The sequence below is a fragment of the Podarcis erhardii genome (assembly GCF_964252035.2).
Source record: "Podarcis erhardii genome assembly, chromosome: 1".
Lineage (NCBI taxonomy): Eukaryota > Metazoa > Chordata > Lepidosauria > Squamata > Lacertidae > Podarcis > Podarcis erhardii.
In genome coordinates this window covers 81,941,806-81,964,824 of record NC_138497.1, presented here as the reverse complement: position 1 = coordinate 81,964,824, position 23,019 = coordinate 81,941,806, and the positions used below count along the sequence as shown (strand labels likewise).

Here is a 23,019-nt window from a genome sequence, read left to right as displayed (position 1 = left end):
GTCTCATGCTTCCCATCCCTGGTCTAGAGACCTGAAAAGCAAAGACTTCTCTCCCTCCACACCTTTTGCTGTCTAGGTGGAGCTCTTTGAAAGAAAACACACTAACTAAGGGCTCATCCAGACTTTTGTGCCATGTTCTAGACACATTTTTGCACTTTAAAGCATCCTATCCTAGCTCTTTTTCCCCCCTTTTTCTTTTTGCACTGGCACTTTCACTGCAAAAACACACTCTTTACCACTGAATCAGAACAAACGGCAATCCATGGAAAACCTGAATTTCCATTTGTTCCAATTCAGTGTTAGAGAGTGGGTTTTTGAGGGGAAAGCACCAGATGAGTCCTAACACACATTTTGATTCTCATGATGATCACTGCATCCCATCCTGAATTTGGCCGGGGTGCCATGTGTCCTTTGTCTAATGGTGGGGATCCTGCCAAGGGTATCTGCCTGCTGGTAACCACTTTTAATCCTGGAATCACCTCTGGAAAGGTAAGTGAACATGTGTGAGCAAGGCATGCCTTAAACAGGATTAAGTGAAAGAAGCAAAGTGAATTATCTGGAAATGCATTTTAATTTTATTGTGCCTTTCTGCCTAAGCCCTGCAGTGTTCTGATTTTTAATTAAAATAATCATTCTTTAAATGTAAATATTCTACCTGAGATTATTCTGGATTAGGTGTCCTAACCACACTTCCTTATTGCCTTGCATCATGCTATTAGCACAAGCTCACATTTCTTTGAAATAAACAATAAGAACAGTGGTTGCTGTTGCATCCCAGTTCTGGAGGCTGCCTGAAATTCACCTTCTTTGTAAATCCCTAATTTTTGGTCTACATTCTGTAAATAATATAGCTTTGAAATAAACAATAAGAACAGTGGTTGCTGTTGCATCCCAGTTCTGGAGGCTGCCTGAAATTCACCTTCTTTGTAAATCCCTAATTTTTTGTCTACATTCTGTAAATCCATGGTGGGGAACCTGCAACCCTATAGAGCCATTTGGCTCTTGGGCTTAATTTCAAAAGCCTCTGCAAGCAATCAGTTCAAATCTGTGGAAACAGTTATCTGCCCATCCCTTGGCAGCCCACTGGGCACAAAGAGGGAGGAAAGAGGGGTTATCGGAAAGAGGGAAATAAAGAAAAGGGGGTGATCCATCCACTGCAGTTATGTGGGCCTGGACAGATTATGCCCCGCAAAGGGGATGAGACCCTTGACAGAAAAAGGTTGCCTACCTTGGCTGCAAAATGGCCGTAACCCTGATCTGAGTCCTCACTAAGGAGAGAGCATACTCCACATGAGCAAGCAGCCTGGCTCTCTGACATCACACCTGAGTGAATACTCACAATCATTAACCCAAATTTACTTCCCCACTCAGTTCATTAACATGCACTGGAAGAATGGCAAAAATCCAATCTGACTGCAAGTTTGGCAAGATGATTAATGTGTGTTAATGGGTAACCAATCTATACTGAATGATCAGTCACCCACAGTTCTGCACACAGGCAGACAAGTTGTAAGCAGAAATCAGGGTAGCTGTTCGGATAGTTAGCACTGCATGCTTGATTTGCTCATGTTTCATAATACATTATTTTGGAGCTTTATGCAATGTGAATGGAACGTTTACATTCATGCAATAGCCAGCTGAACACAAATGTTTACATGAATGCAAGAGGAGAGCATGAACACCAAGCCCAGGCCCAGCTGAAGACAGAGACACACAGGAGCTACAAAGAATACTAATTCACTTGTACATCGATTCATAGAATCACAGAATTGTAGAGTTGGAAGGGACTCTAGGGGTCATCTAGTCCAATCAATTGCAATGCAGGAATCTCAACTAAAACATTGATGGGTGGCCATCCAACCCCTACTTAAAAACCTCCAAGGAAGGAGAATCTACCACCTTCTGAGGGAGTCTCCTCCCTTGTCAAACAATCCTTACCATCAGAAAGTTATTCCTGATGTTTAGTCGGAATCTCCTTTCTTGCAACTTGAACCCATTGGCTTGGGCCCTACTCTCCATGACAGGAGAAACGAAGCTTGTTCCATCTTCTTATGTGACAGACAACCCTTTAGATATTTGAAGATGGCTATCATATCTCCTCTTAGTCGCCTCTTATCCAGGTTAAACATACCCAACGCCCTCAACTGTTCCTCATAGGGCTTGGTTTCCAGAACCTTGCTCTTCTTGGTTGCCCTCCTCTGCACACATCTACATATCTGCTCCACACAGGGCCAGCTTGTGTAGTGGCTGTACTGCCCAATCCCAGGATCCTTTGCAGCGTAGGGTGCTGGTGTTGAGGACACCACTTCAGATATAGGAACAGGAGCATGAATCCCCACAAGGTTTAAAGGTCAGCTCTTGGATATATTCAGAATTGCAAAAATGAGTGTAATTGAAAAGCATTTGTTGAGGCTCCTGTTTATTCAGCAGTATAAATGTAGAAATGTTTTCATCACAGGTCAAAGAGTGACCTTTTTGGTGTGAAACTCCCTCCAGTTTCTTAGTATTATTACTGTGTTTCATTTTTATACTGCCTTTCTACCTGAAGGCACCCAAGACTGAACAACAGTTAAAAACAAAATTACTGAACAAAACAAAAAAATGGCAAAAGGTGTAGGAGCAAAGTACATGTCATGGGAATGAGTAGGACTGCAGAAGCAGCAACTGTCATATTTCTGGCCTTGATCAATAGCCAGGACATAAACATGAAAGAGGAGCAGGTCACATCCATAGCGCAAAACTAGTCCTGGATGCCAAACCCAAGACTGCCAATCTGGAGCTACTAGGCAGAACTGGCTCATCCATTAGGCCAGGCATAGGCAAACTCGGCCCTCCAGATGTTTTGGGACTACAACTCCCATCATCCCTGACCACTGGTCCTGTTAGCCAGTCCCAAAACATCTGGAGGGCCAAGTTTGCCTATGCCTGCATTAGGAAGAACGAGGCAGCTGCCTCAGGCGGCAGATGCCCCCAAGGCAGAAGCTGCATCCCTAATTGTGTGAAATCTTGGGGAGCATGTAAAATCTCACCCCAAAGTGATGACAATGTCAGTACTACTTCTCCATCTATGGTGGAAGCAGCAAGGCAGGTGAAGTCGTGGCGGCAGCAGGGCAAGGTAGCAGTTCCTGTTGCACCTCAAGCAGTAAAAAGGGGTCTGTGGTCCCTGCTACCAGTCCCAATGACCCTCAAACTAGGACCCAAGGAGGCAGCTCCTTCTGACCCCAATTCCCCCAAGGGACCAAGCCCACTATGTGAGACACCTCTCACTCCCCAGAGCCCATTTATTTGTGCAAGAAGTCATGGGACTCAGCTATACAGCTGCAAATAAAATGTTTTAAATTTGTTGTAAAGTGTAATACACAAATGTGACACTAGATGGAGACAGTGAGCTATGCCAAATTCAATGTGTTTTTAAAAACGTTTCCTTAAAAAAAACATTTTCAAAGCATTTTTTATATGTGTGTGTGTAGATTCCACCTGGAGAACCAATAATACACTTGACTCCAAGCTTGCCAAGTAGTGACTGGTTTCCATTGAGACTAGTGAGGCAGAAGGCCCAGGGGCCACCAACAGACAGAGTAGCCAGCAGACAGAGCCAACTAATTGAAATATTGCCCCCATCCTCTTCCCTGCTGAGTTCTACAACAGCTACATTGAAACTCAAGAGGAGGAAGATGGCAGCCAGTGCCACCCAAGGATGGCTTGTAAATAGGAAGAGGTAAATAGGAAGGCAGGCAGAGGTTGGCTGAGGGCTGACTAGGATTTTGGGAAGAGTGCTCCATTTGCCCTAATGGATCAATCTCCAGTGAGGCTGTCTGTGCAAGGACCGCCATCCCTTCAAGTATGAAGATGAAGCCTTGGAGGGGTAGTCAGATCCTAGAGAGAGATGTATTGTGTCTCACCTTTTTGTTTCTCTTGAACTTGGCCTCTGTTATGAAGCACTCCTAGGAACGTAACGTATCACTGCTAGCATGTATCACACGGGACCTCATATTCTTATCAATATTAGTTCTCACCATCACTCCAGACTACTGGTTGAGCCTCCCTATCTGTGAGCTATGCTGCCTCACAACAGGACTAGTTTTGCCTCACTAGTAATATCAGCATATTGTTAAAATCTCATTGCAGCCCTGAGTTGGGGAACTTGCTTGCTTTGTGACTAATAAGTCCTGCAGGAAGCAGCAATGTTATGTGTTCATTCCGATGAGGGAAGGGCTTTTGGTGCTGCCATGGAGCGAACTATGTGTAAAATCAGTGACCCTAGAGGAGAGAACAGTTTCTCCTACTGTGGTTCCTCCAGCTTTGCTCAGTCAGGGTCTCATTAAACATTTAATGCAGTTCCCTCAGCCTCTGTATGTTTCACAGCAGGAGGGAAAGCAAGCGGGAGGGAGGGAGGGAGGGAGGGAGGGAGGGAGGGAGGGAAAGCAGGCGGCAGCACCTCAGCCGTGTCCTGTGCAAGCAACATCCCTTCAGGGCTCTTCTGGAGTGAGATCCTTGTCCTTCTGCAGCAACAACCTTCTGAATAGTTTCTGTATTCTGGGACGTGAGATAGGAAATGCCAAAGACTGTTGGCTGCCTTGGACCAGCTTTCACACCTCGGCAGCATTGAAAATCACTTTCCCACTCTGCCTCCAAGGGCTTCAATTATTTATACACATTCATGGTGAGAGTGAGAGAGAGAGAGAGAGAGAGAGGGAGAGAGAGAGAGAGAGAATCATAATCTGAAAGTATGGCACACTTTCTGATTCCTATGCAACCAGAATCTAGCCCAGGATAGGGCTTCAACTTGGAACAAGGCCTCAGCTTTGAAACCTGTTTTGAATGCCAGTACCCATCCTTGGAACACATGGGCCAATAATAGCAATGAAAACACCTCTGAGCAAATGCCAAATGCATTTCCCTCATCCCTCAGCAGCTACAGCCAGCTCCTGTGCATCTGGGATTAGAAAGCAGGGCTTCTAAGTAAAGGACTTGGCTTTCAGACAGGCTTGAGGCCCAGCATCTCTCTTTTTAGAAATTACCGGTAATGAGGAGAAATTTAGAATGAGGAGGTGCTCTCTGTTTCCCTGCTCCCAATTTATCCAAGCTCACATCCCCCTAAGAAATGGCAAATACAGCATAACACAATATTAGATAGCCATGCACAACATTATGCTTACCATGGGAAGTCTGCTATGTGCTGCTAGTTCTGATTGTGGAAATAATACAATATTGATTACACACACAGAGAGAGAGAGTTGAAGTCTAATACCAATATGGATCATTTCTCAGGACCAGGAAAAACATACACACCACACACATTCTCATTTCTCAGGATTAATTTAGCAGGTTCCTGCACATTTTGCCCCATGACACTATTATGGAAATGGCTGTTGATGGCTGGGGCTATAGCCTAAGCACTATGGGCATAGCCAGGATTTATGTTAGTGGGGCAGACTTCATGTGGGGGGAGGGGGCGGCAGAACCTCAGTTAGTTAAGTATTTTTTATTGATTTAGGAGGGCAGTTGCCCCCCCCGGCTACGCCCTTGCTAAGCACAGCCCCATTCAAGCAAGCATTTCTCCACACAACCCTAATCACAGGGATAGTTTGCATGAAACAGGTGGGATGGGGGAAGCATCTGTTCAAATGTCTGAATTAACTCTGCATCTTTCTTTGTCCCAGAAGGCAGCACCTTAGGAATGCTGGTATACAAAAAATATTCCAGTCCAACATCCTTTCTGTTTCACTTGTGTTCCGTCATCACCTCTCCCTTCTGTTTTGTGCCGGTATCTTTAGCCACCAATATGGCTGGGTTCAGCTCAAATAGTGACTGGTGCTATGGCAACAAAAAATATCTAGGGAAAACTGGCTAGCAAGCACAACTTTCCTGTGTACTTGTCTTGTATTGCATGAACTGATTGGTTACTGTGCACAGTAGTGTAGTGGCAAATTCAGAAGTGCAGGGTCCCTTCATGATAGCCACACCCCCTCACAGCCACACCCCCTTCCAAGATTAACAGCCTTCTAAGATTACACAACAATCATATAATTGTGCAATTATAATAATAATCAATGATGCGTTGCAATGATCAATGCAGAACTCCATGTGTTTCAGCTAGATCTACTATTTACTATGCACATACAGAGGCAAATGATTTGAAATGCTCCAAACAGGTTCTTTCACAGTGACTCAAGCTGAATTTTCACTGTTCCATTGTGCAGAACCTGCACACCATTCTCTTGAAACTAAAGTGCGTAGCTTCGGAGCACACAGAACAACAACTCCTCGCTTTTCTTCCTGTGTGCTTTCTCCAGAGTGATCCCAGGAGCCAATCCTCAGTGGCTGACTCACCCTCTTGTCACTATGACTGGCTCCAATCAACAAAAGGATAAGAAGACTTCTCATTGGCTAAAAAGCTCCTTTTTTATACTGATTGGGCAGCTCTAGGGAGCTACACAATCAGCATAAAATAGTAGTAGCCTTTGATGTAGCCACAGATTTGCAACCCTGGACCATCACACTTACAACTGTGCATAAACACACACAGGACAGGTTCACCTAATATGTGATACTGCATCATCACACCAAATTATGCCACGGGGTTGATCCCCCAGACAAGTGCCCAAATCCTAATGGGAATCATATGTGCCTGCTCACATCCTGATTCCAGTCAATAGCCACAGACCCACTCAGACTTCCCTAGTAGTGGGTTAATTTCACGTGGTTAACCCTCCCCATATTAGAAAGGCATTGCGTCCACCCAGACTGAGGTGTGGTAGCATAACTGTTAAATTGCACGTGTAGCTGATGCCATTCCAATAAGACTGAGGGAAAGAAGGCAATGAATCTTAACCAGACTCCAAACCACTAGGGTTTCACACACCAAATGCAATCAGTTCAGTATTTTCTGTTCCACCAATGTAAAGAACTGAGAGTGGGTGTTATAAATTCACAATAGTTCAGACCTATTGAGTAGAGAACTTTCAGCAAGCCATGAGGATCACTGCTGCAAGCCCTGTTGAAAGGGAGGCTGAAGTAATTGAGGGTATGAACTACTATATCAAGGACACCGTAGAATAAGAAAAGGTGTGCACTCACTGGCTAGCTACTCCCAAATGGATGTCCTACTACCATGTGGTTAGGATTTTGATTTGTACATGTTCCTTTACTTACTTCAGATTTGTATCATTCTATAGTTCCTAGGGCTGAGGCTTAGTTGATTACTGAATCACTGTGTAACAACGAAAGACTAAGAAAAATGCTGGCTCCTATTGAAGTTCGGACAGAATTACATGGAAATAAGATTAAAATGAGGGTCCAAACTATGAAATTGCAACCCTTTTGCCACAATTGGCTGGCTACAGCTGGCTGTGGTCCTGATTATCTTAGAAGTGATGTTCAGGCAGCACTGGGTGGAGTTGCACTCCGCCTGAAGCAAAGCATTTACAGCTTGGGGAGTGGAAGGAACTCCTGGATCTAATTGTGTTTATGGATGCACAACTTGAAGTGGTGGAAAAGATTGCATTTTTCATAATAACATAAGAAGAGCCTGCTGGATCAGGCCTGTGGCCTATCTAGTCTAGTCTTCTGTTTTCACAGTGGCCAACTGGATGCATGTGGGAAGCATGCAAACTAGACTTGAGCACAAGAGCACTATCAATTTCCAGCAATTAGTATTTAGAAGCATTACAACCTCCCACTGTGGGGGCAAAGCACAGCCATCATGGCTAGTAGTCAATGATACCCAACTACAACTGACTTGCAAGCTGTGTCCTTTTCTGGAGAAATTAGATCTAGCCTTGGTCATTCATGCCACAGCCTGGTTGGACTACTGCAATGCATGCTATGTGGGGCTAATCTTGAAGGCAGTCCAAGAATGCCAAAATTCAACTCTGGGCTCAATTCAAAGTGTTGCCTTTGGTCTGGGAGAGCAGGGGTTCCTTAAAGATCATATCCTGTCATGTGATCTGATCTGTGTTCAGCTTCCAGGGGCCCCTTTGCCAATGAAAACAGTTGACTGGAATGAAAGAGAGACCTCGTTTCAGTTGCAGTGTTTAAGAGATGGAATAGCTTCCTCAAAAGAGGCGTCTCTGACATGGACACACTCTTTGCCCTTTCTTAAATGAGCTATTAAGACCAATTCTATTCCTGTGGGCATTTTTTACTCAGAGTCTCTGACTTTGTGTTTTATTTGCTGCTTGCTGAATGTGTTTTATGATGCTGTTACCGCTGCGAATTTGTGTATTTTTATGATGGTGGTGGCATTTTAACTTGTTCTAAATGTTTATTTTGTAAAGCCGCATTGAGTTTGCCTTTCATGGAAAGGCAGGATATAAATGTAAAATGAATGAATGAATGAATCTCATAAGGTCTATACTTCGTTCCATGTGTGTCCCCAGAAAGAGCTTGGAGCATAGCTTGGCCTACCTCTCTCAGATCATACTCATTGTCACATGCAGGACATCTGCATACCATTGTGCCAACACAAAATCAAGGTTCTATACAGCTCAGTTATGAGGGTTTTAAGAACACTGCTTCAGAGTAATTGCCATGCCTTGTGACTCTGCTTCTCCTCACCTAGGTCATCAAACTTTAGGTGTCTTGACAACAACACAATGGGATTTTTTTCATGTCTGCTCTTCACAATGAATGAATGTAATTTCCATATGCTCATAACGTTAATTGGATACAGTTCTCCACTCTCCTATATAAGCAGCAAGGCCAACCATCTCTTCGTAGCAAACCTCTTCTGAACCTCTGATATGGTTCTCTATCCCTGATCCCAAAGAGTGGTTTCCATGCTCTGTAAACTAATGATTGTTCAGTACCAGCTGGACTAAGAAAAGTAGAATGTATACTACTAGCATACCTTCTCTCTACATTTCTGACACAAGATCCTCAGTGGCACTGAAAGAGTTCTTTTGATACTTTATTCCTGCCATTAGTGCAAACCCTTAGTCTGTAGCCCTTCACACCTTCATCACGTTCCACCAGTTTCAATCAGAATTACATGTGTGTAACTAGGGGCAGGGTTGCAGCTTTCCAGAGTAGCCATTTTCTGCTTCTGCATATGGACAGAAATAATTGCTCTAGAACTAGCTTAACTAAGTAGTGAAATGGCATCCATGGTAATTAAGTTGTACTATTTGTGTATACATATTTATTACTATTGGTAAGTGAGCACCTTCAGTTTTTGGAAATGCCTTCCCTTGCAACAGAATCATATCATGCAGTAATGAAAACCAATAATGCTCCCACTCAGATGTAGCTGCTGTAAAAATAAAACAAAACAACTGGGTGCAATAATGCCTCACAGACTACGAACATTTTCATGTCTATTCCATCATCTCCTCAGACTCCTCCACTAGCCCTGCTTTATCTGCTCTTACGCTATTGGCCACTTTCCACTCAGACTTGATTAACTTAACACAAGGTCACCTCTCCCTCCTGTCTCACATCCTTCTTATTCTGCATTATCAGTGGCAATCTCACCTGGGTACCCGTCTGTCCTGCTTCCTGCAAACCTGAACATGCTGATCACAGATAGGACTCTCAGGAAAGCACAGAGAGGAAGAAATGAAGAAAGGATAAATCAGGACAAAGAGGAAACAGATGGAATGGGGTGAAAGGTTGCTCAGATGCCACCATGATACGTGACGGCATGAGGTTAGACAGCAGATTCATCACTTTAGGAAAAATGAAACCAGCAAGGGAATGAGCTTCCTGTCCTGCAACGTAGCATGCAGACTGATGGTTTTTGGACTAGGGAGACCCAAGTTCAAATCTTTGCTCACCCAAGTTCACAGGTTGACCCTGGCCTAATCACCAACTTTCAGCTTAAACTACAATCACAGGCTTGTTGTGAGGATATAATGAGGGAGAAGCTCATGTACACCACCCTGAGCTCCTTGCAGAAAAGCTGAGGCACTCATGCAACAAATAAATACCTCCATGGCACAAACACAGCCACTGATCCTCTGCCTAGCATCCTCACCTCTGAAGCAAGGATGACCTTGCTCAAGTCTCTCCAATCGTATTTTGGCACAGTACATTTCCACCACAGACTCTTCCCATTTTACATGCAGAGTCGTGAGGTTTCAGAAGCTCTGAGATCCTGGAACTGAGGGATGAGAATCTTACATTTTTAAAAGGGAAAAAAATCTACTTTTCATAGTTACAAAGAGAACATGCCTGCAGCATGTGCCATGGTCATAAACCAAGGAAAAAATAGAACCTCATTTATCTTTAAAAAGGGGAACGTGTGTGACATAAATCTAAATCTCACGGTTTGAAGTAATCTGACTCATGCTTTTTTAAAGTTGGCAGATACGGGGCTGAGTTTAAGGAGAGTCACAGAGACTTAGGTAGAAGCTGTGACAAAGATAAGGACAGCCTGGGTGGAGGCTGCTGTTAGTTGCCCTGATTCCTATAGGGCTTTAAAACATAGCACGGCAGTAAATTTATTAAGCTTAACCCTGAGATGATGGTTAATTGTTTCTATAGCACAGTCAAACATTTTTTTAAAATGTTACTTAAGCTTGCAACCTACTTAGGCTGCAAGAAACATTTCATCTGTTATTCTACTTAATGTGAAGACAATTCTGTGCAGGGCTGGGAGATATATTGATATATATAGTCGAAAATTGAAGTTCATATTGTGATAATTATTTAATAATATTTGAGTTGGCAGTTTTTCCATTGTAGGCATGAAAATATGTGTATTAGCTGGTCACCCTATGTACCCATAGAAGAGGAAACACCTGAACTATTCTTCATACAAGAGGGATAGCCAGTCAGCAGCCCACAATTTCTCTCTAGCCCCATCTTAATGTTTGCACCCCACTCCTTCATCTCAAACCTGACACTCACCTCTGCCTTACACACAACTTCCAGTGTGAGCTCTCATTGCCCAGTAGGACACTTGCTATGTTCTTCAGATAGAGAGGGGGAGACAGACTTTACACAGCCAAAATCTTTGGATGCAATGATGTCATAGTGTATGTGGGTGTTCCAACTGTTCAACAGCTTGGCTGGGGAGCACCTGGCTCACAGACGACAGTGCGACATCATACATGTATCTTCCTTACATGAGGCAATCAGCATATATAGCAGCTCTGCTCAAAGTCACCCAAAGTGAGCTCAATCTGGTTCTCGCAGCTCCACATCAGACCCAGCACCCATTTTTATGTTGGTATGAGCAGCACCCAATAGGCTGGTAAACTGCTTTCCTTGCACTGCATTATGATTTCCTTCTTGCTGAAAGTTGGGAGTCCAACAATATCAGGAAGGCCACAGGTCCGTCCATGCCCACCCCACCGCCAATATTGCACAAATGCTTTAATGTCTCTAGCTACTCTCCACCTGATTGCTACTCTGTTGTATATGCACCAGTTTGTACATTTATTAGACACACACAAGATGGTCTGTGGTAAAAGGTGGTGAAGATTCTCTAGCGATCTTGGATTTTCTGCACATACCCGAGCAAAACACTTGGTGAAGCACTGGTGCTCGAGTTATGGGGGCATATTGACAAAGGAGGAATGCTCTGCTTATGTGTTTTGTCAGCCCCTTATAAATTGTTTTTAGAAGACTACAAGGGCATGGCTTGGGTCAAACTGGGTGGCTGCTGAGGGAGACAGGGAATAGTGCTTGCAGATTTCATTTGAGGCCTTCTGTCTCTTGCCCACCTCAATCAAAGTAGCAGGCCTATATTTTGAAGCCTGTCTTCAGAATGGTGTGCAGCTTCTTCTGACTCTGAACTACTGCGACAAGAGATGCTGGTGCAAGACTGTGATTATAGAATTTCTAAGGAGGTGGGGACACAAAAATCCAATTCTACATGAGATGGACAGGAGGGCAAGCATAAAGTACAAGTCAGTTATGATTCTGTGGGATTCTGTATTATTACTAGAGCAGTCAAGTACAACATTTTCCTATTGCCTAGAATGGACACACAGGGGAATGTGGCTCCAGACAGGGAGGACTTCCTGTCATATCTGCTCTGGAGCTTCCTCCCCCTGTGTGTGGCCAGGTAGATGGGCATGACCCTAGCTGACCGGATAAAAAGGACTGGTCACGCAACCATCTCTCTCTTCGACTCTTACTCTATTGCTCTTACTCTTGGACTCTCCTGACTCTTAGCCAGCACATGGCTACACCTTCAGATAGGATGGAGCACACAGGAAGGAAGTCTGAGATGTAGCTCAGACTCCTTTTCACTGTAACCACAAGATAAAGCCTGTCTTCAGATTACTGCTGTGAATGGAATGTGAGTAAAACTTTATTCTTACTTTTAAAGAAGACTGTGTTGTGTTATTGTTATTTTAAGAGGGAAATAAAGGGGAAACTTATCAGGAACAATCCAGACTGGACAAGCCAGACTGGATTGCTTAATTAAAGGATTCTAATGAATCAACTTGCTTCCAATGAGTTGCAAAGGGAATGGGCCCTGCTGTTTACTCACTAGTGTGAGTGAGGAGGGATAATATTCTTTCCTACTTTCCTTAACATTCCCACATTCTCACCTATGGCCTCCTCACCATGTTTGAAGCCATTCATATATGGGGACTATAGATTCCTAGCACATGACTTAAACTGACCCCACCATCCTTATCCTAAGACCTTAAGGAAGGAGCCCTGCTGGATCTGAACAGCAGCTCATCGAGTCCAGCATCTTTCCCCAACAATGGCCAGGCATCTCTCACTAGCAGGGAGAACGTGGAGATTTCATGTTAGTTTGTTTTTTAACGTGGGGGGGGGGAGTAGATGTTCACAAAACTGGTCATTCGCCTTCTAGATGCGAAGCTTAGCACTTATGCTCTTCCACTTTCCCATAGCTTGCTGCTTTTAAAACACAATCCCTAGAGGGCAACTTTCTTGCCTGCATTTATACCATCCCACCCCAAAAAATAATTCCTCTTTTCCTGTTAAATACATCGTAAGATATCGTAGCCGAACCCCTTGGGGCCTGAGGGGTGGCAGCAATATTATCAGCATCTGTCTTCCTTTCTCTGGTCGCTTTGCCTCTCTCTAGCAGCTTGAGCGCCAGGTGGGATGAGGCCGTGGGAGCTTCGTCCTGCGGCTCCGTCCTCGAGTTTAAATTTGTCAGGCTGACCTCACCTGCTGCACGGGCTGGAGAGGGGGCGAATGGGCGGGGAGCCCCGCCGCGAGAGCTATTCCGGGAGACAGCGAGCACCTGACAGCAGCAGCAGCAGCATCGGAGGAATTTTACAGCCAGTGGGCGGGATCTAGACGAGGGACAAGAAGGGGAAAGGCGGCAATCTCCGTGATGCAACAGTTCCACCCAGGAATATCCGGGTGCAGGCGAGGGGCCTCCTCCTGCCCGGCTCCAGGCAAAAGGATTCCTGCCTGCAAATGTCTTTTTCTCTTGCTTCGGTTAGTTCAGAGAAGGGGGGGGGGGGGAGATCGAGCCCAGACCGAACGTGGTGATAAGGCGGCGATCAATGGGGTGGAGCAAGGCGTTGAGTTTAGCAGCCAGGAATTAGAAAGCGGGGAGTAACAATAGCAAGGGGGCGTAGCGGGAGAGCGAGATCTGAGGTCCGCCATCACCAGCTCTACATAACAGCACGAAAGAGATCCGGATTTAACTAGGAAGCGGAGGGAGGGAGAGTGTAGCAAAAGGCGGCAAGGGCTTTTAGCGCTGGGGTCACTCGGAAGCCAGTTTTGAGCAACCGTGTTTGTGCGTTCACACGCGCGCTGGGGGGGGGGGGAGTCTATGCGCCGCCGCTGCTAAGAGAGCGCGTTGGCCGCGGCTGCTGGGAGCGGCAGAGGGCGTGTCGCTCGGCAAGGCAAAAAGAGGGCCGATCATTCCGCGCCTGCACCGCAGGCTCCGCCCCCGCCCCGGGTAATTTTGCCCACGAGTGGAGCAGCGCCACCGGGAGAGGGAGCGTGTGCCGCGCAAGCTCAGCAGCGGCTCTCTCTCTTTCTGCAACCCTTTGGATATTGTTTCATCTTATGTTTAACCAGCCCAACTCCTTCAGGCGTCGCCTTCCTCCCCAGCCTCTCGCTCCGGAGTCCCCCGACACTTGCTCATCAAGAACTCGTGCCTTTTCTTCAGCCCGGAGACCGAGAGGAAAAGAGGCGCACATCCTGAAGGCGCCGCCGTGCTCATTTATTTCTCTCCTCCTGAGGAGGCATTGCTTTTCGGCTGCCGAGCGAGGGCTTCTCAGACAACTCTTGAGGCCGCGAAGGGCGAGCAAGCAGAGCGAGAGGGCAGAGCCCAGAGGCTCGCGAGCAACCGCCAGGCTCTCTGGGCACACGGGGCTTTGCCACATGGGGAACAGGGTCTGACTCTTCCCTTCCTGGAGCAATCCCTTGAAGTAGCAGGAGGGTGGCCTTGGCAAGGAATGGCCACAGATTCTCTTAGCCCAGGTAGTAAAAGGAAGTTCACTGAACTGAAAGCAAAAGAGGGGTGAAAGAGTGGGAGTCTCTCTTCCCCTTGGAGGTAGGAACCTCAGACTCCCATTGCCTGCACCTTTGAGCAGGATCAGGTATACCACAAGATGCCATTTTGCCAGCGTTTTTTCCTCCCTCATCATTTTCTGCAGCTAGCACAACAATAAGGCCCATCATACACTGTCCTAATAATAATAATAATAATAATAATAATAATAATAATAATAATACAGTGGTACCTCTGGTTACATATTTAATTCGTTCTGGAGGTCCGTTCTTAACCAGAAGCTTTTCTTAACCTGAGGTGCCACTTTAGCTAATGGGGCCTCCCACTGCTGCCGTGCCACCGCCGCACAATTTCTGTTCTCATCCTGAAGCAAAGTTCTTAACCCGAGGTACTGTTTCTGGGTTAGCTGAGTCTGTAACCTGAAGCGTATGTAACCTGAAGTGTATGTAACCCGAGGTACCACTGTGACTGATATTCGCTCAATCTGCCACAGGCCTATCCCTCTTCTAAGAGAGGAGCAATGTGTGTTGTACAGTGCGAGCCCACTTCTTATTCAGCCTTAATACACACACCTCTGCCCCTGCAGCCTCAAGATCCATGAAGACATTGCCTGCCCTTAAACCACATTTTTGTCCACACAATCAGGGCAGTTCAATGATGAATACAGAAAACACTTCTGTAATTTACCACATACTGCATATAACTGCTTGGGAAGTTGGTCATTAGTGTCACCCTGCTTACCAGAGAAGTGTTTGACCAGGCTCTGGCACCTGATAAAAGATTATGGGGAAGTCAGGAGTGATCAATTTCCCCTCACTTCTCTGTAGGGTAGCACAAAGGACTGAAAAACCAAAGTGGTTACACACGCAACATGGGAAGTTACTATTTGAAAACGCATAATCTGCCTTCCGCTGCGAAGTGGCTTTTATTTCAAGCCTTTCTAATAAGTGCTGCTCTTGCAGAGCAGTGTTTTCAATTGTATGGAAGAAGTTCTCATTCAATGTGAGTAAGTCTATAATAAACAGTAATCATAACTTTGGGGGCAATAGCTAACTGCTTTTTTGGAGCCCGCATAACCCAGTGGTGAAGGCAAACCAGTCATCTAAACCTGTTGTCTCCAGCCCACTTTGCAACTTGGCATGGCCATGTTGAAACCACTTTAGAAAGCATCCAATGGTTTGCCTAATGGCAACTTGTGTTCAGATGTCTCCTTCCCTGCTTTTCTTGTTCTCCAGAAAGGTCCTTTGGGGATAGCCCTTTTTGATTCAATCACACGGCATATCTGAAAAGCTTCTTTACACTCTAGGCTTTACCTCTCGTTTAACTTCATCTTTCCCCTTACTGTTGGTATCTGTATTAAACTTTGGTTTTCTCTTTAATCATAATTAACAATGCATCACACAGCAAAGTGCCTTTTATCCAGGGGAGACCTAATCAGTTTATAAACCACACAGGCACCAAAGCGACACCATTTGAAGCAGAAGCCTTGTGAACAATGTTAAGTCATGCCACTACCATCTTCACTTTTTCTAACCATTTGTTTTGTGGGGTCTCAGAAACTGAAAGAGGGGTTTTAACTAAATGTGGTATGTGCTTCAAGTTCCCACTCTCCACATTTTAACACTTTCTCCACACACACACACACACTCACTCACACAATAGCCTTTTTCTTCATGCATGCTAATCTCCTTTTAGCTCTACCCAGTTTTATGCTTTCTTTGAATGGCGCTTCCTAGCTGTCTCCTTTCATAACTATTGAGAAACAACTCCTCCTTTAAAATCCTTTCTAAATCACACTTCTTTCACATCTTTTTCTGAACTATCATAGACCCACTTTCATGCTGCCCACAAGTTAGTTGCTGTTTTGTTGATATAGTGCAGGTGTGGGGAACCTGTGACTCCTCAAATTAGAACATCCACCATCCCTGACCATTAGCTGTGTTGGCTGAGGCTGATGGGAGCTGGAGTCAAACTTTCCAAAGAGCCACAGGGTTAGCAAACTCCTGCTACAACAGCACTTCGCTCAAGCCCTCCACCCCCTTTTGAGGAGGAATTGTATCATCATTTTGTTTCACATTGAATCTTCACAGACTGAAGATTCAAATTCTTTCAGAGCCAGAACCCTATTTTGTTGCTTTTCAGAACACACCACAGCATAGTAATCTGGAACTCTCATGCTGCATATGCCACATTGAGCATATTTCTCTAGGCAAATGCTTATCCTGCTCTCCTGTACAGTGGTACCTCAGGTTAAGAACTTAATTTGTTCTGGAGGTCTGTTCTTAACCTGAAACTGTTCTTAACCTGAGGTACCACTTTAGCTAATGGGGTCTCGCGCCGCCAGAGCACGTTTTCTGTTCTCATCCTGAGGTAAAGTTCTTAACCCAAGGTACTATTTCTGGGTTAGTGGAGTCTGTAACCTGAAGCGTCTGTAACCCGAGGTACCACTGTATACCCCAATTACATTGTATTTCCTCCAAAGACCAGTTGGGGGTCTCACTGTAGGTCAGCCTACAGGCTTCTGATTTAGCCATTATTATTGACAGGATGTTTCAGATGATTCCTTTTATTCAGATCACATCATACATACAGTCTTGTAGCATGTTTGTGAAGACGGTTTGATCTTAATTTTCAGCCACTTCCACTGTGTCCCCTAAGCATACCTAGGAGGACATTCCTATGCAATTAGCATGCTTAGGACTAAAGTGCCATTTCACATAGAGTAAGCTCTGGAACTTCACAAATAGCCACAAGGATGTAGCAAAGAATGATCACATTGGGAATGTTTGCACAACATAGTCATGGAATACAGAGTGAAGATGCTCTGGAGTTTAAGGAACCTGCCTTATACCCAGTCAGACCAGTAGTCCATCTACCTCAGTATTGTCTACACTAACTGGCAGCAGCTCACCCGGGTTTCAAGCAGAAGACATTTCCAGCTCTACCTACAGATGCTTTGGGTTGAACCCAAGACTTTCTGCATGCAGATGCTCTACCCCTGAACTGCAGTCCTGCCCCACAGAGTAGGACCCCTCAATAGTCCTAGTTAGGTCTGATGAATATCCTGGCATGAAGGGCGCTTTTATGGCACTCCTTTAAAACTAAGTGCAGGAACACTTAGGATAGTGTTATTAATTAGCCAATAGGAGGTGCAAAAGATTCTGGAGGTGTGCCAGATTGTGGGGGGGGTGTGTTGCATTCATCTGTTGCTGCTCTATTAGTAGGATGCTGGTAGAGGAAAGGAAGACGTGCGTCAATGAGATGCGGTGGGGAAGTCGCAGAAACTGCCAACATAAAGCCTTTTTTAAAAAATTGGGTAAGTGTATGTCAGTTAGGATGTAGAAGTGATCTCAGCTTTCAAAAGCAGCATATGTGTTGACAACCAAATGCTGAGGACGAACAAACGTAATGCACACGAGCCTCCCTGGAGGTACCTGGCTGGCTGCTGTGAGTAGATGGAATGCTGAGAACTGCGTTATGGGCTTAACCCAACACAGCAATTCCTTTGCCAGGCCTCCACATCTGGTCAGTGTCTTGACTCTTAATAAGTAATAGCTGCCCATGCATTTCAACCAAGGTCATAAATGAAGAGAGAGGGACAGCCATGCTAAGAAATTATTGTACGGTGCTTGTTGGTGCTGTGGAATAGCTACGGCAATGTCCGCCCTTTGTAAGCGGTCATTGGTGGGGGCAGGGTAAGGGCAAACTCTCACTAATGCAGCTGGGTTCAAAAAAGATCACAGAAATGCAAGTAGAGTGGAATGAGACAGTTCATCAGGCTAATTCGTTTGATGCTAATGATGGGGCTAAACAGAAAGAAAGTGGACAGGTGTGGAGCAATGGAAGTCTGGAATAGTGCTGGAGTGTGACTTTATCAGAGCACAAAACTCTCCCAATCCACATAATAGAGCTGACCTTTATCATTTATTTATTACATTTATATCTTGCCCTTCCTGCTAGGAGCTCAAGAAAGTATGCACAATTCCCCCCTGGTCCGTAGTTTTATCCTCACAGCAACCCCATAATGCTGAAAGAGTGTGAGTGGCCAAGAGTCACTCTGTAAAGTTCATGGCGTGAGTGCTGATTTGAACCTAGGTTTTACCAGTGCTCTAACCACTACATCACACTGCCTCTGTAATAAAGTATCTACTCAGCAAGAATTTAAATGCCATGATCTGAAGTAACGGGAGTATCTCAGCAAAGAAACATGAACAGGAGTAGGCAGCTTAATATACATCTCTGCTTAATATACATCCCTGTAATCCTGTAGATTACAGTCCAGCTGCGAAAAATAAACTAGTGACAATAGGATGGTGAATGTGAATAATATTCTGATGGTACTGTTCTTTAGTGGACTTTCAAGCTTTCTTGAAGCACTGTGCGCAATCTTAGCTTTCCTATTTTCTAATACGAGAGGAAAGTGGATTTAGAGGCCTACGAAAGCTGGGCTGAGAATAATACAGCTGTTTGGAATGGAGGTTTGCATGCATTAATGGCATTAACAGTGAATGCGGTAGAGGATGGATGCCATGTGTTCTTCCTACCTACACTTGTACAAAAGTGAAAGAAATAAATCAGCAACCTTCAAAATACTAAGAGAGAGAGAACATTGCAAATGCAGTACTGTACAATTAGCTCCTGGTAATGTTTGTCACAGGATATCACTAAGCCTCACCGTTGAATATAACTTTTAAATTTTGAGTATAAGAGGAACATTGTGGGCTCATCTAGCCCAGCAATGTTTTCCAATAGAGATCAGGGATGGGGAACCTTTGCCCCCCCCACACCAGTGTTGCTGGGCTACAGTTCCCATCATCCCTGACCATTGGCCATGCTGGCTGGGGTTGATGGCAGTTGGAGTCCAACAATATCAGGAGGGCCACAGGTTCCCCATCCGAGTTGGATACTTCTGGGAAACTTATAAACCGCATGATCAACATCCCTCCCATTTGTCCCAACCACCTGGTATTCAGAGGTGCACTCCCCTGGCACATGGGCATTCCACCTATAGCTGTTGGCAACCTATTATTGCATCTGCATCCTACCTTTTCTCTGATGTGCCAAAAAGGTGGCATATCTGGCTCACCCTCCACCTCCATTTTTTCCCCATCTGTGAGGCAGAGTAGATGGATTGGCCCAAGACTGGCACAGCAAGTGAGCTCTGTGGGTGGCAGGTAGGGTCCCCTAGACCCAGTCTCACATTCTACCTACTATATCATGCAGGAATATCTGTCCACCTGAGCGTATCAGATACACAGGCTTCAGCCACTACACTGAGGAGGTAAGAAATAAGCTTATTTTTAGTCACAGTGAAATCACATGAGATCCTCTGGAGAAGTAGATTCTGGCCACACTGTGGGAGACTTCCATTAAATTGAATGGGACAATAAATGCTGCTTTCACAAGTTAAATTAGGTTTCTTGCTTGCTCTCATAAACCTTAGGCTTCTGCTAGATATGTAAGTGACACTTTCTCAGAAATCAGGCCAATGCATTAAAATGATCATCCAGGCTTAGGAAGGGGAAGAAAATAACTATTCCAGGTCCAGCATCTTCCTGGATCCTAATAAATCATGGCTTGATCTAGCAAGGAGGCTCTGAAGGCAATGCCACATCCACAAGGAGCTTATTCAAGGCTGTCACTTAAAGGCAAGACACACAACCTCCCCATACACATGAACTGCAGTTTTTCTCTACATACTAGGCAACAGAGAAAGTGTAGGCTTTCCACAGTCCTGATGCCACATGTCCCTGCGGGATTGTATCATCTATTGTGAGTACAGGGCCAGAAGCTGATTTGGTAGCAATTCCAGAATATAAAATGCGAGAGAGAGATATATATAGTATGTGCTGCGCGCATTTGTGCACACTGTGCTCATGAAAGCTGCCTGTTTACCGCGTTAGATCAGCAAAACAAACCACCCCGGCTACCTTCCCTCCAGAAAAGCAAGTGTTCACGGGCGACAGCAAACGTGTTGATGGAAGCAAGGAGCTGCCCCTGCCGGCCAGAGAAGCCCGCGCGTGTGTCTGGGAGGCAGGCGAGCCTCCTCTCATTCCGCCCGGCCGGGAAGCCGGTGGGCCGCGGTTTCGGTCAGGTTGCAGCGCTTTCTCTTGCAGGAACAGCAGGTGCCTCGTCGGTCGCGGCGGCTCCGAGGGGCAGCGGCTCGTGACTCATGGCGAAGAAGAGAAGCGGCGCCCCGAGAGTGACTTTTGGGGGAGAACTAGAGGCAACTGGGAAACTCCGCGAAGTCCAAGGAAGCCCGGAAGAAGGGAGCAAGAGGCGGAGGGGAGCAGGAATTAAGTTGTGGGGTGGGGGGGGGCGGAGAAGAAAAGGCGCAAGGCGTGGAAGGAAAGCGAGCAGAGAGCGGGGGCGCCTCGCGCCAAGCTCAGCCTTCGAGAGTCCCACCTCGAATCCCCCTCCCGCTCCCCTCAGGCGCCGCCAGTCCCCGGAAGCCACGCCAGCCATGGGGCTGGTTCCTCCTCCCCTTCGGGTGCCCGAAGAGCAGGAGGCGACCTCGGGGTTCTCACGAGAAGTTCCCCTCAAGGCTGCGCCCGCCAAAAAGCCCGCTGCGCCCTGTTAGTCCCCGCGCAGCCTCCCTCAGCTCCTCGGACCAGAGACCTCGCCGCCTCAGGACTCGCTTCCCGCCACCGCCCTCCGGAGCCGCAGCTGCTAACACGTTCCTGCCCCCCCCCCGCTTTGCCTCCTTGCAGGGTGCCGACCGACCCCCCTCCCCCCGTTTCCCCGCCCAATCAGCCGCGGGCATTCTTCGCCTTCTTTTCTCCTCCTCCTCCTTCAGGTGCGCGGAGCAGCGCCGCGACCTCCGCCGCTTTCACACACAGAGACACATAGGCGCTCACACAAAGACGGCGGTTCTGCCCACTCGCAACCCGGAGCAAGCGCTCGGCGCTGCCTGCACAAGGCAGGCGGCGGGGCGGCGGTCCTCTTTGCCCCGACCGACGTGCGAGGGAGAGGGGGCTCCTCCGCGCTTACCTTTGGCCGCCTCAGGAGGGTCTAGGTACATCTTCTCGGCGGCGCGTCAGCCCCGCGGGCTCCTCCTGACAAAGTAAATCCCTCCGGGGCCGGTGGGTGTGAGAGATGGGGCGGGGATGGCTGCCTGGCTTGTAAGTCCCAGATCGTGCGAGAGCGACGGGGCTGCTGCTGCTGCTGCTGCTTCCTCCTCCCCGCTCACTGCCCAGCTCCGACTCGCCTCCCCGGAGCAAAGACCATCAGACGCTGCAAGGAGGCGGCGGAGGGAAGAAGCCACAGGCTGCTGGCGGCCCAAGAGTGACCTCCACAAACAGGTTGGAGTCCCAGGCGACGGGCGGCGAAAGAGCGGGAGCCGCCGGCATGAGGAGAGCAGGCGAATGAATGGAGCGAGGGAGGGAGGCGCCTTAGTGGCAGGGGCTCGCCCTCCCGCTCCTGGGCTCGCGGACTGATTCTCGTCCACACAGGAACATGCCAAGCCTCCGGAGCCCTTCCCCTCCCCTCGATATGTGTGTGTGTGTGTGTGTGTGTGTGCGCGCGCGCTCTCCGTCTGGCGCGCGCCACGAGCCTGCGAGGCTGATTGCGCGCGCGTCTTGCGCTCGCCTCCCCTCAACTCGCGTCCACTTGCTGCTTGCTGCTGGTGGGAGAGGGAATTGCAAGGCGGGCGGCTGGCAAGGCGCAGCGCGGAGCAGCGGCAAGCCACAGCAAGCAGCGCGAGAGACGGATGCTCCTTTCGATTGCGTGCGCGTCCCCAGCGGATGCCGTCGTGCTCCCCGCTCACCCGATGGCACACACGAAAAGCACTTAGATTAAAAGAAGGGAAGAAAAAGGCTTGGGGGGGGTCGTTTCTGCTGCTACACTGGAAGGGGGGCTGGGTGAGGGTGCTCTGTAAACCAGTAGCATGCTAAATCCGCCTCGGAGCAGGAGTTCTGCACGCATACACGCCTCCAGCAAAGAAAAGGGCGGGAGCTTCCTCCGAAGCGAGAGTGGGGTGACTCGACTGCGCTAGGAAACGTGGCTCGGGGAGAGTCCGGCCCACCAGGGGTGGCAGAATCCACGTCTGATCCTTCTCCAAAACGTCTCGGTCGTCCATTTCTGGAGGAGTTGACACCAAAAATGGGTCGCATCCTGTCCAGAAAAAGCTGCTCCAGGAAGCGGTAAGATCCATTTTCTCCTGTGGTCCACGCCACACACACAGTCGCCGACCTTCAAAGATAGTTGTGATCAAGTTTCATCCACACACACCCCGACACACGCCTAGTTCTCTGCGCACCCAGAACATGTTGCTCCTCGGGAGGTTTGCATTTCCCTTTCACGCCCTGACCTAGTGTGGATCCACTCCTGTGGACGTGGATTCCCGATCGAGCCTCCTCCCTCCCCCGGCGTTTAAGCGGCTGAGCGAGCGCGCTGGAAACGCGATCTCGCTTTGGAGCCGATAATCTGCTCCAGTGCGCACGCAGCTCCAGTTCAGGGTTTGTTTTTGTTTTATTCTTCTAGTAAATTAAGAGAAAGCATCGTCTCCCAGACTTCATAATAATAAGAGCAGGTTTCCTTGGCTGGCGGAATCTCAGTCAAGACCAGGACTGGATTTTCGCGCCTTGATGTGGATGGATGAATTCTAGCGCGCTCTG

At 47.1% G+C, this 23,019-nt stretch overlaps 1 protein-coding gene across 1 annotated transcript in view; it reads right to left on the bottom strand.

The window, feature by feature from the left end:
• SYT7 (synaptotagmin 7) overlaps positions 1 to 21,912 on the bottom strand; it is a 227,142-nt gene extending 205,230 nt beyond the window's left edge. The window contains exon 1 of the mRNA XM_081837220.1: positions 21,395 to 21,912. Within this exon, the coding sequence (XP_081693346.1) occupies positions 21,395 to 21,425 (31 nt within the window). The 5' untranslated portion in view covers positions 21,426 to 21,912. The remainder of the gene's footprint in view (positions 1 to 21,394) is intronic.
• Between the last annotated feature and the right edge of the window lie 1,107 nt (positions 21,913 to 23,019).